The sequence below is a fragment of the Zophobas morio genome, unplaced genomic scaffold, assembly GCF_036711695.1.
Source record: "Zophobas morio isolate AGI-343-1 ecotype UQ-CSIRO unplaced genomic scaffold, CSIRO_AGI_Zmor_V1 ptg000004l, whole genome shotgun sequence".
In the NCBI taxonomy this organism is placed as follows: Eukaryota; Metazoa; Arthropoda; class Insecta; order Coleoptera; family Tenebrionidae; genus Zophobas; species Zophobas morio.
In genome coordinates this window covers 2414778-2434027 of record NW_026972109.1, presented here as the reverse complement: position 1 = coordinate 2434027, position 19250 = coordinate 2414778, and the positions used below count along the sequence as shown (strand labels likewise).

The following is a 19250-nucleotide window of genomic DNA, read 5'->3' as shown; positions in this document are numbered from 1 at the left end:
CTGACTGAAAACTTTTTCATAGCACCCATTTTTGAAGTTATACAAATTCTTTAGTTTTCCAATTTTGTAATTTTCCGATTTTCTAGCAGCGATTTTGGCTAATGAGATACGCTAATAAACACTTAAAAGCTAAATTAAAAATTGAAATCTCGATTGCTTGAAATAAGTAAAAATTAAGATATCTACAAATCAAAACATAGAGAAAGTGCAAAATTGAAATATCGAAAAATTGCAAATCGAAAATCTAGCAGACCAAAAAATTACAAAATGAAAAAATTAAAAATTCCAACAATTGTAAAATTCAAAAATTAAAAATCGAAAACTAGAAAACCTAAAATCGGAACACTGTAAAGTCGAAAAATTGAAGAAACAAAAATTCGCAAATGGAAAATATGAAAATCGGAATATTAAAGTGGGGAAACTGGAAAAACCAAAAACTGAATAAACGATCTAGAAATTGACACATCGGGCTAAATGTAAAATCGAAAAATTGTAAATTAAAAAATTGGAAGACTCAAACGTTGATAAATCAAAATTTTGAAAAATTGAAAACTGAAAACTCAAAAGCTGTGAAACAAATTTTTAACTCACTGTGTTGTTTAAAGAAAATTATATGTATTTATTTTAATTAAACGATAATTTAAATTTTCATGTCTTCAATTTTTTGCTTTGCAGTTTTTCTAGTTACCAATTTTTAGTCTTTTCAAATTTTAGTTTTAAATAATCAAGTTCTCGTTTTTGCATTTTAAAATTTTGGACACAAAGAACAAGTTTATTCGAATTGAAATTTAGAAAAATTGTAAAGCACGATTTTTTCCATCTTGCTCTTATGTTTTCGATGTGTTTCTTCGAAAAATGGAAACATTCAAAATAAAAAATCCAAAAATTGGAAATATAACAACTGAAAAACGAAAAAATAAAACGTTGAAAAATTGAGAAAATTGAAAATAATAATAGAAAAAACCAATCCTAAAGGTGAAGCAACGAAATATTGAAAAATCGAAAAATTCAAAAGTCAAATTTGGGAACTCAAAAAATTCCAAATCGAAATATTGGAGAACGGAAAAATAAAAAACCGAGGAGCGGAAAATTCGGAACGCTGAAAAAATGGAAAAATCCTAAAGTTGAAAACTCAAAAAGTTGATAATCGAAAAATGGATTTATTGAAAAATTTTGACCAAGATGAGAGTGACAATAATGTTTCATACTTATTTTTAAAATAGTAGAAACTATAACCCCTTACCTTTTAAGATGTCCTGAAGGTCTTGGAAGTCCCTTTTCGAACCTCCGAACGAGCCGCCGTCGTTCTGCAAAATATCAGGCCTATGTTGCAAGTCGCTTGAGCTGAAATCCACGGTAACTGAAGCCGACGCCGTCGCCAAGGGCCCAGGCCCTTTAATTTTGGGTCTCGTGCTAGTTCTACATTCTTCGGCTAGCAAAAGAGTGACTTGGAGCAGGTCTCCATTACCTTCACCCACGGCAATCACCCGTGGGTGATGGGAGGCCACCATTGGTGCGAAAGCAACCACTTCAGGATCCAAGCTTTCCACCACCAAGTGGTAGTCCGAATCGGCTATATCGCGAAGAGGGGTTCGAGTGCCGTCAGAAAATTCCATTTCGATATCCAACAAACCCTCCTAAATACAAAAACACAACCAAAAATAAAAATCGTGTTTATTTTCGTTTCGTACTAGTACTAAGTTAACAAAATCACATGCGAAACGCTGTATAACCTAAGTATAAATTGCTTTCGGGTTAAAAGGGTCATTAACCCACCTGATACTGGGCCGTCAGCTTCCTCGTAACACTCGTCTCAGCGATGTACCCATTTTCGATGGAACTGTCTGGGGAAATGTTGAGCTGTAACCCCGAAACGACTTGCACTAAAAGTCGCGCCAGCCCGACTTTGTCATTTCCCACTCTTATCTCCTTCGCTCCTATAACGCGTCCCGTAATGGGAGAAAGGACCTGCACTTCCGTGCGCCCCAAGCTGCGCCCTTGAAGGATCCTCCCGTGAAGACTGGCGATCCTGGGGTCGCTAACCCTCAACAGCGGCAAAACCAAATCCGTCACCCTCAGCCACGTCCGTCTATTGATCAAGTAACTTATCCTTCCGGAATCATGATCCACCGCCATGAAGCGGGCGTACACGTCCACGGGACTCTGCTGATATCTCAAGCGGCACATGGGTTTTTCTACCACATTGCCCATGTCATCGGTGGGATTAGAGGCTCCCCAGTTGCTGCTGTACGAGCGCTTTTTCCGGCGGGATTTAGTGCCGCTGAAACAAACGGGTTGGATAACGCGCTCTTTTTTTTGGATTGGAATGGGTGGTGTGTACCTGGGGTGGTAGTCGGGGACGCGCCAGGACTTCATTTGGGAGAGACGGGTGTCGGTGACTTGAAGGTCGAGGGCGAATTCGGGCATCCAGACGGTGAAGCGGGCTAAGCCGATGTAGGTGCCGTATTTAACCAGGACTGAGCCGTTTACGGAACCTCGGGCTTCGCTGCCGTCTACGTACACCGAACTACATGATGAGGAGACCTGTCAAGTTAAGAATTATTGTAAAATCGATGGTGCAGACGAATGTTTTCTGCTTGAAGTGAGGCAATAAATTACAAGGCGGGACGAAGTTAGACGCTAAGTTCGTTCTTTGTAAGTTCGAAATAGTGCGCTCTTGATTGTAATGGGCACAATTTATTTAATTGTGTTGCATAAGTGAGATAAACGTGAGTTCGCGATGCTGTTTTCTTTAATGAAGGTGCTAAAAACGTGTCAATAGGGTTTATCGAAATTAATTCTTAAAAAAAAAAGTTTTGCCATTTTTGTGGAAAATCTTTAAATTAATTTTTCAATTTTCTTGGTTATTTGTAGAGACAGAGTGAAAATGACTTCAGATTCGTAGTTTAAAACAAATCTTCCAGTGGATCAGTGCTTTTTTCGGATAGGTTGTATGCACTCCTTTGAAATTTTTTGGAAAATATTTTCCCCTTTTTTTCACTTTTTTTTTCAAACAATATAACAAAACTGAACTCAAAAGGTGACTTACTCAACAATGAATCTAAAAAGAATTTTCTATAATCGAGTGGTTTTTTCCTTTTGAATGGATACCGTTTTCACATTTTTTTGGAAAATTTTTGGTTATTAGTTTACCAATTTTCTCGGTTATTTCCAGTGATCAAATGAAAATTACTTTATATTCGTAGTTTAGTGAAAAATTTCTATTGGCCCAGTGATTTATTTTCCTTCAGATAGGTTATTTGAACCTTTTTTTCGACATTTTTGAAAAATATTTTCTCCATTTTCTGTTTTTCTTGGACATTTTTTGGAAAAATTAAAAAAAATATTTTGCCACTTTTCGTAGTTGTTTTAACGGGCAGAAGCAAAATGACGTCAAATATTTAATCTACAAAGAATTCGAATTTCACTTTTTTTTTGGATTTTTTTAATTATTATTTTTCCAATTTTGTCCACTATTTGTAGAGACAGAATAAAAATTACTTCAGATTCCTAGTTCAGACGAAATTTTCTATTGACCCAGTGCTTTTTTCGAATTTTTGGAAAATATTTTCATTTTTAAAGTTTTTTAAGAATTACAACAAAAATTACCTAAGAATATTAATCCATGAAAAACTCTCTATAAATCAGTATTTTTACCTTTCGCACAGCTGCCCTTTTAACAATTTTTGGGATTTTTTTAACATTTTGCCAATTTTTTCGCTTTTTGGAATAAGTAAAACGAAAATGACGTCAAACTATTAGCCTACACAGAGTTTTCTATAAAATAATCCTTTTTTCATGTGAAACAAGACTAGTTTAATATTTTTTAAAAATTTTCGGTCATTTGAGGAGACAAACCAATGCTTGTTTTTGGAAAGACAGTTTGGAGCTTTTTTGAAAATTTTTGGAAAGTGTTTTCCCCATTTTCAACATTTTTTCAAGGGGTAGAACAAAAATGTCCTTCTATTATTAATCCACATAGAAAGAACTCTTCTTAAATCAGTATACACAGCTGATATTTTAACAATTTTTGGAATTTTTTGTAAATTTTTGATAACATATTTTGCCAATTTTGTCCCTTGTTGGAATGGACAAAATCAAGAAGACGTCAAATTATTAATCTACAAAGAATTCTCTATAAAATGGTCTTTTTTTCCTTTGAAAGCAGACCACTCTAATATATTTTGAAGACTTTTTGGAAAATATTTTCCTCATTCTTAAAGTTTTGTCAAGGATTAGGACAAGAATGATCTCAGATTATTAATCAATGAAAAATTCTCTGTAAATCAATATTTTTGCCCTTTGGGGTAGTTGTCCTTTTGACAACTTTTGGGAATTTTTTGAAACTTTTTTAAAATATATTTGGCCAATTTTTTCGCTTGTTGGAATGAACAGAATCAAAATGACGTCAAATTTTTAATCTACAAAGAATTCTCTATAAAGTAGTCCTTTTTTCTTGTGAAAGAAAGACCACTTTAACATTTTTTGGAAAATTTTTGGAAAATATTTTCCTCATTTTGAAAGTTTTTTCAAGGATTATAGAACAAAATAACCTCTGATTATTAATGTACGAAAAAACTATAAATCAGTATTTTTTCCCTTTCGTGTTTAACAATTTTTGGGAGTTTTCTGGAAATTTTTGAAAACATATTTTGCTAATTTTCTCGCTTGTTTGATTGGGCAAAATCAAAATGATGTCAAATTATAAATCTACAATGAATTCTCAATAAAATATTCCTTTTTCCTTTGAAAGGAGATCATTCTAACATTTTTTGGAAAATATGTTCTTCATTTTTAAAGCCTTTTCATGGATTAGAAAAAAAAATGACCTCAGATTATTAATGTACGAAAAAACTCTGTAAATCAGTGCGCATAGTTGCCCTTTTAACAAATTTTGGGAATTTTTTGAAAATTGTTTAAAAATATTTTGCCAATTTTCTCGCTTTTTGGAATGGGCAGAATCAAAATGACTTCAAATTATTAACCTTACAAAGAATTCTTTATAAAACAATCCTTTTTTCCTTTAAAAGACCATTTTAATATTTTTTTGAAAATTTTTGAAAAATCTTTTTTTAATTTTCTCGGACATTTCCAGAGACAGTTTAAAAATTACTTCAGATACGTGGTTTAGCAGAAATTTTCTAGTAGCCCAGTGCTTTTTTTTTGAGAAAGCAGTTTGGTGCTTTTTTGCAAATTTTTTTTTTCACATGTGATATTTTAACAATTTTTGGAAATTTTTGAAAAATTATTTTGCTATTTTTGTCGGTTATTGGAAAGAGCAGACTGAAAATGATGTCGAATTATTATTCTACAAAGAATTTTCTATAAACTAGTCCGTTTTCCTTTCGAATAGATACCATTTTAATGTCTTTTGAAAAATTTTTGGAAATTATTTTTCTAATTTTCTTCATCATTTACAGATTGCTTTAAAATTACTTTAGATTCGTTGTTTAGAAGAAACTGTCTAGTAGCTCTGCATTTTTTTAATTTTTGGAAAATAGTTTTCTCATTTTCTTTGAAAGGAGACGATTTTCATGTTTTTCGGAAATTTTTGGAAAGTATTTTTTTAATTTTTCGGTCATTTGAAAAGGCAGTTTGAAAATTACTTCAAATTCGTGATTCAGAAGAAATTTTTTAGTAATGGGATGCTTTTGTTTTGGAAAGTTTGGAGTTATTTAAAAAATTTTAAAAGTGTTTTCCCCATTTTCAAAATTTAACAATTTTTGGAATTTTTTCGAAAAGTTTTCTATAAACTAGTTCGCTTTCCTTTCGAATAGATACCATTTTGATATGTCTTCTGGAAAATTTTTGGAAATTATTTTTCTAATATTCGTCATTTACAGAGCTTGCTTGAAAATTACTTCAGATTCGTGGTTTAGAAGAAAGTGTTTAGTAGCTCAATGCTTTTTTTTAATTTTTGGAAAATAGTTTTCTTATTTTCTAAGTTATTTCAAGGAGTAGAACAAAAAGGATCTCTGACTGTAAACTTATAAAAAACTTTCTATAAATCTATATTTCAGTCTTTTTGGATAGTTGCCATTTTAACAATTTTTGTAAATTTTTGGAAAAATTTTGAAACAATATTTTGCCATATTTCTCGGTTTTTGGAATGGACAGAATCAAAATGACGTTAAATTATTAATCTACAAAGAATTCTCTATAAAATAGTTGTTTATTCTTTTGAAAAGAGACCATTTTAATATTTTTTGGAAAATTTTTAGAAAATATTTGTTTAATTTTTTCGGTCATTTGTAGAGACAGTTTGAAAATTACTTCGGATTAGTGGTTTAGAAGAATGTTTCTAGTAACCTAGTGCTTTGCAGCAGTTTGGAGGTTTTTTTAAAATTTTTTGAAAGTATTTTCCCCCGTTTTCAAAATTATTTCAAGGGATAAAACAAAAATGACCTCATATTATTACTCCATCTAGTACTCTTCTTAAATTAGTACACATAGTTGATATTTTAACAATTTTTGGAACATTTTGAAAATTATTTTGCTATTTTTCATGGTTATTGGAATGGACAGAATGGAAATGACGTCGAATAATTAATTTACAAAAAATGTCAATAAACTAGTCCGCTTTCCTTTCGAATGGATACCATTTAAAATGTTTTTTGGAAAATTTTCGAAAATAATATACTTTTCTAATTTTCTCTGTCATTTGCAGAGACAGTTTGAAAATTAAGTCACATTCATGGTTTAGAAGATGCTTTCTAGTAGCTCAATGCTTTGAAAAGGCAGTTTGAACCTTTTTTTTGAAAATTTTTGGGAAGAGATTTTTCCACTTTCAAAATTATTTCAAGGGGTACAAGACAATGACCTCAGATTTATAATCCACGAAGAACTCTTAAATTGTATGTAATTTTTCCTTTCACATTGCTGCCGTTTTAACAATTTTTGGAAATTTTTTGGAAAATTAAAAAAAAATATTTTGCCACTTTTCTCGGTTATTGAATTGGGTGGAATGAAAATGATGTCTAATTGGTAATCTATAATGAGTTTTTTTATAAATCAGTCATTTTTTTTTTAAGAATGGAGATCACTTTTCAGTGTTTTGGAAAATTTTTGGAAATGATTTTTTTCTAGTTATCTCTGTTATTCGCAGACAGTTTGAAGATTACTTCAGATTCGTGGTTTAGAAGAAACTTTGTAGTAACTCAATGTTTGTTTGTTTTGAAAAGGCAGTTTCAACCTATTTCCTCAAAATTTTTGGAAAGTTTTTTCTCCACTTTCAAATTATGTTAAGGGGTACAACATAATGATCTTAGATTTATAATCCACGAAGAAGTCTCCATAAATCAGTACTTTCCTTTCGCATAGCTGCCGTTTAAACAATTTTTGGAAATTTTTCGGAAAATTTTTAAAAATATTTTTTCCCTTTTCTCGGTTATTGAAGTGAATGGAATAAAAATGATGTCAACTTGGCAATCTATAACGAGTTTTTTATAAATTAGTCATTTTTTTCTTTAAGAAGGGAAATAATTTTTCTGTTTTTTGGAAAATTTTTTGAAATTATTTTTTTCCAATTTTTCTTTTTATTTGCAGAAACAGTTTGCAAATTACTTCAGATTCGTGGTTTAAAAGAAACTTTCTAGTAGCTCAATGCTTTTTTTTGAAACGGCAATTTCAACCTTTTTTTCTGAAAATTTTCCCCACTTTCAAAATTATTTTAAGGGGTACAACATAATGATCTTAAATTTATAATCCACGAAGACTCTCCATAAATCAGTATTTTTTCCTTTCGCATAGCTGCCGTTGAAACAATTTTTAGAAAATTTTCAGAAAATTTTGAAAAATATTTTGCCACTTTTCTCGGTTATTGGAATGGGTAGAATAAAAATAATGTTAAATTAGTAATCTAAAATGAGTTCTTTATACATTAGTACTTTTTTCTTTTCGAATCAGAAGATCACCTTTTTGATTTTTGGAAAATTTTTGGAAGTTATTTTTCTAATTTTCTCGGTCATTTGCATTTGAATATTACCTTAAATTCGCAGTTTAGAAGAATGTTCCTAGTTGCCCAATGCTTTTTTCTTTTGAATAGGCAGTTTGAACTTTTTGAATTTTTTTGGAAAATATTTTCCCCACTTTCAAAATTATTTCAAGGGGTACAACATAATGAAGTCAGATTTACGAAGACTCTCCATAAATCAGTATTTTTTTCCTTATGCGTAGCTGCCGTTTTATCAATTTTTAGAATTTTTGAAAAATTTTTAAAAACATTTTGCTATTTTTCTAAAAATTATGTCAGATTAGTAAGCTACAATGAGTTCTTTATAAATTAGTCCTTCTTTCTTTTCGAATGGAGATCACTTTATTATTTTTAGGAAAATTTTTGGAAATTATTTTTCTAATTTTCTGTCACTTGCATTTGAATATTAATTGAAATTATAGTTTAGAAGAAATTTTCTAGTAGTCCGGGCAGTTTGAACCTTTTTTTGAAACTTTTTGAAAATATTTTCCCTATTTTTAAGTTATTTTAAGGAGTAGAACCAAAATGACCACAAATTATTATTAATCTACAAAAATTCTTTATAAACTGATTCTTTTTTCCTTTCGAATGAAGATCGTTTTAACACGTTTTTTGGAAAATGCTTGGATGGATATTTCCAATTATTATTTCCGTTGTTTGCAGAGACAGAGTGAGAATTATTTCAGGCTCGCAGTTTCGAAAAAATTCTAACTTTTTTCCTTCCATGATTTTTTTTTTTTGAAAATTTTTGTAAACTATTTTTCCCATTTTCTATAAACGTGTGAATAGGTTTCATCTCCACACACGCACATTCCAAATTAATTCCCTCAAAGAAATCCGCTCCTCGTGCACTTTAATTCAAGCCACTTAATTGTTCGCAAAGCAAAAATAAAAGTAGAAATCGCGATCCCCTACATCCACAAAGCAGTTAATTAAGAATAAGATCCAAGTAACATTCTGCAGCCTCCTCCAACAAAACAAACAAAACGTATCGCCGCCACTGCATTGTCGTTGTCCACTCTCGAAACTCCTTCTAAGCGGATTGTGTTGTATTGTGCATCGGCTTTGTTTGTTTTTTAGTTTACGACACACCGACAAAAGTTTGTTCATCCCTGTACATACAATGCAGTCCAACTTCTCCCCGACCACCTGTAAAAGCGTCTGGAGTGCACGTACCTTTAACACACTGTCGTCTTCCGAGTGACACGACGCCTGGAACGTGACATCGGCCGCTTTTCCTGCTTGAGATACGATAAAAACTTTCATTGCCTGCGAGACCTGGCGACCAGTTAAAACCGCAGTGTTTAGTACTTCCCAGTTCTGCAACAATAAAATGCAACATGAGCAGTCTTTCCACGTCTCGGTTCTTTTTTAACACACTACACTAAACCTGGACGGGGTTACGTAACGAAGCTTCGATAAATCTGTCCACAACTTTGTTGTTATGTAAATGGAGTCGCATCAAAGTAATCGGATATTTAAGAGTGTACAAGCCGCGAAAAACGAGCAATTTGACAACAAAACCTAAACCACGACCCTGTCTCCTCTAAATTACGCGAATCCGGCCCGTCTGTTCGTCGTAACGTTGCGTCTTTCCACGTCTAAATTTGTTCCCAGCGTTCTTAGTATTCAGTCATTGTGAGGTTTTTTCCTCCCGACGTCTTCTAATATCATAAATCTACCGAAATTGCTTTTAGTGAGTGCGAGTCGTCCGTCTTGTCTCATTCCGACTTGATAATCCTTAATTTTGAGGAGGCGATTACATCATTAAAGCGTTTGAAATTGGGCGTGCGTTTTTCTGATATCAAAACAAGGGCTGGGTGAAATTGGGCGAGATTAATTCGGCCGGAAATCGGATTCGATATGAAAATAGATCTGCGGGATCATTTAGGCAGAAAATGGCGCTTTGCGGATTTGCTGCTCACGTACAAATAATATTACGAATGAGGAGATGCGATGCCTTCTGCGGCACCAATCAATCGCGGGAGAAGGTGGATTTACATATGGGAAAAGGGATCTACAAATCGGGAAAGCCATCATGGCTGGAACAGTTGCATTTTTCTTGGGGATAAAGGGAGAGTGGGCGTGAGGCGTGAGAAAGGGGTGGAGGGGAATTTGTGGTTGTGTTGTGGAATTCTAAAAGAGTTTGAGTTTGCATTTTTTGTATGTTTTAGATATGGATTCGGAATTTTAAACTAGAGATTTTTTTCTTTCGAATGTAGACGGTTTTAAATTTTCTCCAAGACAAGTATGCTTTTTTCCATTTAGATGGACCGATTCAGGTTTTTTTTGAAGATTTTTGGCATAATTTTCGCAATTTTTTGAGGTTATTTCAAGAAGTAGAACAAATGACCTTAGCTTATTACGAAGATTTCTCTATAAACCAGTACTTTTTTCCCTTCGCAAAGCCATCGGTTTAACAATTTTTGGAAAATTTTGGAAAGTTACTTTTCCAGTTCTCTCGATTATTGAAACGACCAAAGAAAAAATATCGTCGAATTATTAATAATCTGCCAGGATTTCTCTATTAATATTGGCAGAAAGAGCCAAAATGACTTTATGCTCTTTTCGTTTCGGATACGCTGTTTTTTTGACAATTTTTGGAAAGCTTTTTCCCATTTTTCTACGTTATTACAAGGAGTTGAACAAAAACGATTTCAGATTATTAATCTACGAAGAATTCTCTATAAACCACTACTTTTTTTTTTCGCATAGCTGTCCTTTTAACATTTTTTGAATTTTTTTGGAAAATTTTAGAAAATTATTTCCCAATTTCTGTCAGTTATTGGGATAGGTAGAGGCAAAATCACTGAAATTATTCTTAAAATTAAAATAAAAAAAAATTAAAAATCAAAAAATTAAAACATCGAAAAATTAAAACATCGGGAAATGAAACATTATTTTAGTTATGGATTAGGAATTTAAAACTAGAGCTTTTTTTCTTTGGAATGTAGACGGTTTTAATAGTTGGCTGAAAGTTCTTGGGAATTATGTTTCCAATTTTGTCGTCGAAAATGGTTTTAAAATCGTAATTTCAAGAAGTTTGCTCTAAGACCAGTATGCTTTTTTCCATTTAGATGGAGGCCGATTCAAATTTTTTTTGAAGATTTTTGGAATAATTTTCGAAATTTTTTGAGGTTATTTCAAGAATAACAAACATGACTTTAGATTATTACGAAGATTTCTCTATGAACCAGTACTTTTTTCCCTTAGCAGAGCCACCGGTTTAACGATTTTTGGATTTTTTGGAAAATTTTGGAAAGTTACTTTTCCAGTTCTCTCGATTATTATTGAAACGATCAAAGAAAAAATATCGTCGAATTATTAATAATCTGCCAGGATTTCTCTAATAATATTGGCAGAAAGAGCCAAAATGACTTTATGCTTTTTTTCGTTTCGGATAGGCTGTTTTTTTGACAATTTTTGGAAAGCATTTTTCCATTTTTCTACATTATTTCAAGGAGTTGAACAAACACGATTTCAGATTATTATTAATCTACGAAGAATTCTCTATAAATCAGTACTTTTTTTTTTCGCATAGCTGCCCTTTTAACATTTTTTGAATTTTTTTGGAAATGTCAGTTATTGGGATAGATACAGGCAAAATCACTGAAATCATTCTTAAAATTAGAATAAAAAAAAATTAAAAATCAAAAAATTAAAACATCGAAAAATTACAAAATCGACAAATGAAACATCATTTTAGATATGGATTGGGAATTTAAAACTAGAGCTTTTTTTCTTTCGAATGTAGACGGTTTTAATAGTTTGCTGAAAGTTTTTGGGAATTATGTTTCCAATTTTGTCAGCGAAAATGGTTTTAGAATCGTAATTTGCTTTTTTTCTTTTAATAAATATGTATAGACTTCTTTTCGCAACATGAAACTTTAAATCATTTTTGGAAGATTTGTATACGAAAATATCGATTTTTCCATTAAGCTCCGTCCCATAATTGCAAAATCCATACTTCCTTCCAAAAATGTACAATTTTAACCAAGTTTCTTGTTGTAAAAAGATGGCTATGAATATTAAGAAAAAAAAAGGCAAAATATAAGCCCCGCCCACCCACCCTATCTCGATTATGATGATTCTTTTTATTCATCGTAAGTTGAGGGGCAGAGCTCAACTGCAAAATCCTTATTTCTCTACGAGAAATTAAGAACATGTTTTTGAGTATCGTGTTATTCAGAGAATCGTATGTATATTAAGAAAAAAATAAAGTCAAAGATTAGGCCCCACCCATACCCGCCTCGATCTTAAATTTCGATTGTAATGAAGTTTTCATTCGTTGTCAGATCAAGGGACGGGGCTTAATTGCAAAATCCATATTTGTCTACAAGAATTTATCATTTTAAACATGTTTTAAGTTTCTTGTTTTGAATCGACGACTACGTATATTAAGAAAAAAGAAAATATAAGCCCCGCCCACCCGCCCTGTCCCAATTGTGATGATTTTTTTAATCGTCGAGAGCCAAAAAAGTGGAATTTAATTGCAAAATCCTTATTATTTCTATACAAGAAATTAATCTTTTTGAATATCGTGTTATTTAAAGAATACTATGTATATTAAGAAAAAATTAAAGTTCCACCCATACTTGCCCTGATCTAAATAATAATGAAGTTTTCATTCGTTGGTAGACCTAGGGGCGGAGCCTAATTGTAAAATCCAGATTTCGTAACCAAAATTTACCATTTTAAACGTGTTTTAAGTTTCTAAAAATTCAAAAAATCATTACATTTGAGACTGGGTGGGTGGGAGGGGTTTATATTTTGCCCTTTTTTCTTAATGTCCATAGTATTCTTTGAAAAACACGATACTCAAAAACATGATTTTAATTTCTTGTAAAGAAATAAGTATTTTGCAGTTAAGCTCCACCCCCTTGATTAACAACGAATAAAAAAAATTGTCACAATTTAGACAGGGCGGGTGGGCGGGCTTACATTTTGCCTTTTTTTTTGAAATATGTGTAGACTTCTTTGCACAACATGAAACTATAAATCATGTTTAAAATGGAAAATTTGTATAGGAAATATCGATTTTGCACCATTTTAACCATGTTCTGAGTTTCTTGTTGTGAGATGATTAAGTACCTATATTAAGAAAAAAAAGGCAAAATATATACTCTTTTGGTTTCGTAGTTTTTTTTTTTTTAATTTTTGGAAAGCATTTTCCCATTTTTCTACCTTATTTTAAGGAGTTGAACAAAAATGATTTCAAATTATTATTAATCTACGAAGAATTCTCTATAAACCACTACTTTTTTTCTTTCGCATAGCTGTCCTTTTAACAATTTTTGGATTTTTTTTGGAAAATTTTGGAAAATTATTTCCCAATTTGTGTCAGTTATTGGTATATTCTTAAAATTAAAATAAAAAAAATAAAAAAATCAAAAAATTAAAACATCGAAAAATAAAAAAATCGAAAATGAAATATCAAATTCTAAAAATTAAAAAATCGAAAATTCTAAAAATCTGAATTTAAAAAATCGTAAAATTTTGAAAAATCGAAAAACTGAAACTTGAGAAATCGAAAAATCGAGGAATCGAAATATGTAATTGAAAAATTGGAACATGGCGAAATCTAAAATGAAAGATCGAGAAATCGAGAAGTCGAAAAATCACAGAAAATTAAGAAATCGAAATAACCAAAAATCGTAAAAACGAAAAATTTAAACTTAAAAAACCGATAAATTGAAAAATTAAAAAATCGAAAGAACGAAAAACTGAAAAATCGAGAAATTTAAAATTCGATAAATCAAAAATTTTAAGAATTGCAAAACTGATATCTCTAACAATCAAGAAATCAAATTGTCTAAAATTTAAGAAATTGAAAAATCGAAAAATCGCAAAATTTTCAAAAGTCAAAAAAGTAAAATCGAAATATTGGAAAATCCCAAAGTTGAAAAACTCTAACTGAAGTATCAAAAACTTGAGAAATCAAGAAGCAAAATCGAAAAGTCGAAAAATCAAATAATCGATTAATATAAAAATAAAAAAATTCAAAAATCTAAAAACTGAAATATAGGAAGAATCGTCAAGTCGAGAAATTGGGAAATCGAAAAATCAGTAATCAGTTCTGTTTTTTTTTTTAATTTCCATATTTAGAATAAGAATTCAACACATATTCATGAACCACAAGTTCACATTTAAATTTTCTTCGACAAAATTATAAGATCACCTAAGCAATTCCTGGGAGAGGCAAGAACGGATAAATTGTGATTAACGATTTACTGTCTTTCCGATAACGTTAAAACGTTTGCAGATTTCAAACCGCTCATATACCTCGTGGTGGTAATACAGGGTGTTATTGAAAGGTACGTACAAGAAAATTAACAGTTCTTCACGAAGTCTAAGAAGCCTGAAAAACTTTATTTGTGTTATCAAGATTATAAGGGGAAAATTAACCCCTATCCAACCTTTTTAGACGCTACTGAAATAGGTAAAATTAATTTATTTTAGTAAATCCAGCAACTGTAACAATAATAAAAAAATAAGAGACCCTTTTGTTGCTATAGAAACGAAAGATGACCTTTTTATCAGAGGCGTACGACGAATTTGGACATAAATTTTAATAATTTTTACCTCTAAAAGGAGAACACTTTTACATGAACTTTTTTTTAATTTTAGCACCCATACTTCGAGACCAATTGCCGGTTTTATTTTGTACGTACCTTTCAATAACACGCTGTATAACGTTATTATATGGATTCGTATACTACAAGGATAGGAGTATATTTTTGAGATAAAGCCATCAAATTGTTGTTGCGGATGATTAGCCAATCGACACAGACGACAGACAGACACACGGAAACGGGAGATCTCTTTTTTCGTACTCTTGGGGCACGAAACGTCGAGAAAACATGAAAGTAGCCAGTCTCTCGATGGACTCGATCGCTCGGGTATAAAAGTGGCCATCGTCCACCCACAGGATCACCGCATCACGTCATCCTTTCGACTTTAACTCTTCAAACTATAACCCCTAAAATTGCACCATCTATTTTCCCCAAGACAAGGATAATCCCCTCCTAATCTAAACAATTTTCAGCTAACTCGATTACCAGCTTAAGCATACTGCAAGAAATGAATTTGATGCTCCGACAGCTCGACTTGCCAACTCCTTTGATCTTCAAGTGCACACGAAAACATTTCATTAGCAGTTGAGCATTATCGCAGCACGTTTTGTGGTTCACCACGGGCCATAAAAGCCGATTTACGGCTCGAGTGGGGGGGCAGAAAAAATTATCAGACCCTAAAGGGAAATTATTAGAAGGCGCAATCGATAATGCCACTCGCAAGCAATAATTAGGATCCAGCGTACGTGTGAGTTTAAAGCGGCGTAACAAGATGTTGCTGCCTTAATGGAAAGATAACAGAGGCGCCGAGCGACAAGCACATCGAAGATAATCCCGAAATAATTCCAGACCTGATCCCGATTTTATTGTTGTCTTTTGCATAGGGCGGAATTTATTACAATTTTTGCGGCCTTATCGGTGCCGAACCGATATTGATACAGGGTTAAAGGCGAACCAACGGGAGAGTGTGCGGAAAAAGCGACTTTTGCTGCTTGGCGGTTGGTGGTATTGATTATGAAGCTCACGCAACGGTTTAAGACGTTTCGGGTTTAAGCGACAATTTCAATTTCTTAAAGTGCTTCGTTAATGTAGATGACAGCTCGGTGCGGTGTGGAGGATGTTCATGCTGGGATGAATTTATTGTCTGTGGTGAATCTCAACAGCTACAAACGAATTTAGACGCTACGGAACAACTTTTAGTTTCACTTGACAAAAATCTTTGCTTGGTTACGCCATTTTGGGGCAAATGTCATCAATGTCAATTACGTCAGACACAAACTAACCTCAAACCTAGCAGCGGTTACTTACGGACAGTCAGAATAAGGCGTATAATCTGAGAACTTGTGTAATCTACAGACCAGAGTGCACTCAAGCCAATATCGACTCTAAACGATTTATCTATAAGCCAACTTTCGTTAGAGTTAGAGCAAATTGTATATTATGGTAAAACGCTCACTAAAATTTGTCACTAATAATGAAATGACGTAATCTCCAAATTTTACAATATTATATGTAATTTAAATTTTATACCTATCCTCCGTTTATGGTTTATGAATCCGTGTTGAGTTTTTACCATGGCCGTCAGGATTTTTGGAAAAAAATTCAACAACATTTTTTTAGGCAATGTCCCTCAGGAGTTGATGATCTCATCTTACAGTTTTATCGAATAAATGTTATTTAAATTTTTCGATTTCTCGATTTTTCAACTTTAGATGTTTCAATTTTTCAATATTTCAATTTTTCCGTTCTTCGAATTTTCGATTCCTTGATTTTCCGATGTTTCAATGATACGATTTCTTAATTTTTGTCGTCTTCAATTTTACGATTTCTAAATATTTCGATTTTTCAATTTTTCAAATTTTGACGTTTCTAAATTTTCAGTTTTCCGATTTTTTAAGCAATCTTTATTTATTTTCCCATTTTTCGACTTACCAAAGTTTCCATTTTTCACTTGTTCAATTCTTCAATTTTTCGATTTTTCAGGTTTTTCATCTTTCAATATCTCGGTTTTGTTTTTTAGTTTTTCGATTTCTCAATTTTTTGTCTTTTTTTTCAGTTTTGGATTTTTCAATATTTCGATTTGTCAACTTCTCGATTTCTCGATCTTTTCATGTTCGATTTCGGGCGGTTTCAATTTTTCAATCATTTTGATTTCTCGGTTTTTCAGTCTCGCTTTTTCAGTTCTTCGAATTGATAAACTTTTGATTTTTCGATTTCTTAATTTTTTTGATTTCTGAATTTTTTGAAATTTCGATATTTCTATGATTTTTCGATTTTTCGGCTTCTCGATGTAGATTTTTTCATGTTTCGATTTCGTCGATTTTTCGATTTTTCCACATTACAATTTTTTGATTTTTTACTTTTTCGATTTTTAAAAATTTTGAGATTATTCAAATTTTGCATACTTCAATTTGTACATTTTTCAATTTTTCGAATTTTTAAATTTTAGAGTTTGCACTTTTTAAGTTTCGATTTCTCTATCTTTCTCAATTATTCTCAGTTTTTCGATTTATCGTTTTTTTAGGTATAAATTTTTCAGTTCTGAATTTTTCAATTTTCCGATTTTGGGCTTTTAGAATTTTTCGATCTTTGAACTTCTCGACTTCTTTTTTTCTCGGTATTTTGAAGTCCCGAGTTCGCGATGTTTTTCAATTTCAATTTCTCGAGTTTTTAGTTTCTCAATTTTTCTATTTTTCAATTTTTCGGATTTTTAAGTCTATAATTCTTTCGTTTTTTCAATTATTCGATTTTCAAAATTCCAGATTTTTCAATTTCTCGAGTTTTCAGTTCTACTATATTTCAGTTTTCCGAATTTTTAAAGTTTCGATTTTCCAATTTTTCTTTTCTCAAATTTTTCGATTTTTCAATTCGATTACTCTGATTTTTTTATTTCTCCAAGTCTCAAGTTTTTGAATTTTTCGATGTTTCGATTGTTGGATTTCACGGTTTTTCGATTTCGTACTTTTGGGCTTTTCAATTTTTCGATTTTCCAATATTTCGATTTGTCGATTTTTAAATTTTAGATTTTTGAATTTTGATTTTTTGATGTCTGGATTTCTCGATTTTTTAATTTTGGGATATTTTAATTGTTCGATGTTTTAAATTTTAAATTCTTCAATTTCTGGATTCTTTTAAATTCCAGTTCTTCAGTATTACTATTTTTCAATTTATCAAATTTTGACGATGCTAAATTTTCAGTTTTTCCGATTTCTCGATTAATCTATTTTTGATTTTCTCATTTGTTGACTTCTCCAAGTTTCGATTTTTCAGTTCTTCAATTCTTCGATTTTTCCACTTTGACTTTTGGTTTTTCGATTTCTCAATTTTCCAATTTTTTAATTTCTCAATTTTTGGATATTTCTTTCCGTTTTGGGATTTTTCAATATTTCCTTTCTTCGACTCTTCGATCTTTCGACTTCCAGATTATTCGATTTTCCGGTTTTCAGTTTCGTTTTTTAAATTTTAGGTTTATCAATTTTTCGCCTGTTTTATATTTCGATTTCACAATTTTTCAACTTTTCGATAATTTAATTTTTGAAATTTTGAAATTCTAGATTTTTGGATTTCCCGAGTTTTCAGTTCTTCTATATTTTAATTTATGAATTTTGGAACTATCCGATTTTTCAATTTTCCAATTGTTTTAATTGTCGAGTTTCGATTTCCCGATTTCTCAATTTTTCAATTTTTAACTTTTCTTCTCGGCTTTCGACTCCTCAAGTTCTCGATCCTCTCAGTTTTCGATTTCTCGATGTCTCAGTTTTTGTATTTCTCGGTTTTTCGATTTTGTATTTTTGGGCTTTTCAGTTATTCGATATTTCGATTTTTCAGTTATCCGAGTTCTCAATTTTTCAGTTTTTTAAATTCTGGAGTTTCGATTTCTCGATTTGTCGATTTTTCAGTTTCTCGATTTTTAAATTTTTTAATTTTAAAATTTTTATTTTTTGATTTTTTGATGTCTGGATTACTCGATTTTTTAATTTTGCAATATTTTAATTGTTCAGTGTTTTAAATTTAAAATTTTTCGATTTCTAGATTTTTTGATTTTTCAGTTCTTGTATTTCTATTTTGCAATTTTTCAAATTTTGATGTTGCTAAATTTTCAGTTTTCCGATTTCTCAATTTTTGGAAATTTCTTTCAGTTTTTGGGTTTTGCGATATTTCTTCGACTTTTCGATCTTTCGACTTTTCGATTTTTCGATTTTCAGTTTTTCGATTTTTAAACTAGATTTCTCAATTTTTCAACTTTTCGATATTTCCATTTTTCAATTTTTAAAATTCTAAATTTTTCGACTTCTCGAGTTTTTATAATTTTTTTTATTTTTCGATTTTCCAATTTTTCGATTTGTCGATTTTTAAATTTTAGATTTTCGAATTTTAATTTTGCAATATTTTAATTGATTTTTTGAATTTTCAGTTTTCCAGTATTACTATTTTTAAATTTTTCAAATTTTGATGTTGTTAATTTTCAGTTTTCCGATTTCTCGATAAATCTATTTTTGATTTTCCCATTTCTCGACTTCTCCAAGTTTCGATTCTCAAGTTCTTGAATTCTTCGATTTTTCAGCTTTGCCATTTTTAATTTCTCAATTTTTGGATATTTCTTTCAGTTTAGGGATTTTTCAATATTTCATTTCTTCGACTTTTCGATCTTTCGACTTCCAGATTATTCGATTTTCCGATTTTCAGTTTCGTTTTTTAAATTGTAG

At 31.2% G+C, this 19250-nt stretch overlaps 1 protein-coding gene across 2 annotated transcripts in view; it reads right to left on the bottom strand.

The window, feature by feature from the left end:
- The window catches only part of Dtn (detonator), a 221214-nt gene that overhangs the window by 13258 nt on the left and 188706 nt on the right, over positions 1–19250 (bottom strand). Inside the window, exons 6-9 of one of the 2 annotated variants that reach the window (XM_064066829.1) lie at positions 9149–9292; positions 2342–2544; positions 1777–2281; positions 1244–1637 (exon numbers count right to left, since the gene is read on the bottom strand). In XM_064066829.1, the coding sequence (XP_063922899.1) occupies positions 1244–1637; positions 1777–2281; positions 2342–2544; positions 9149–9292 (1246 nt within the window). Of the gene's footprint in view, positions 1–1243; positions 1638–1776; positions 2545–9148; positions 9293–19250 lie in introns of both variants that reach the window. The other variant, XM_064066820.1, reaches the window with a different exon arrangement.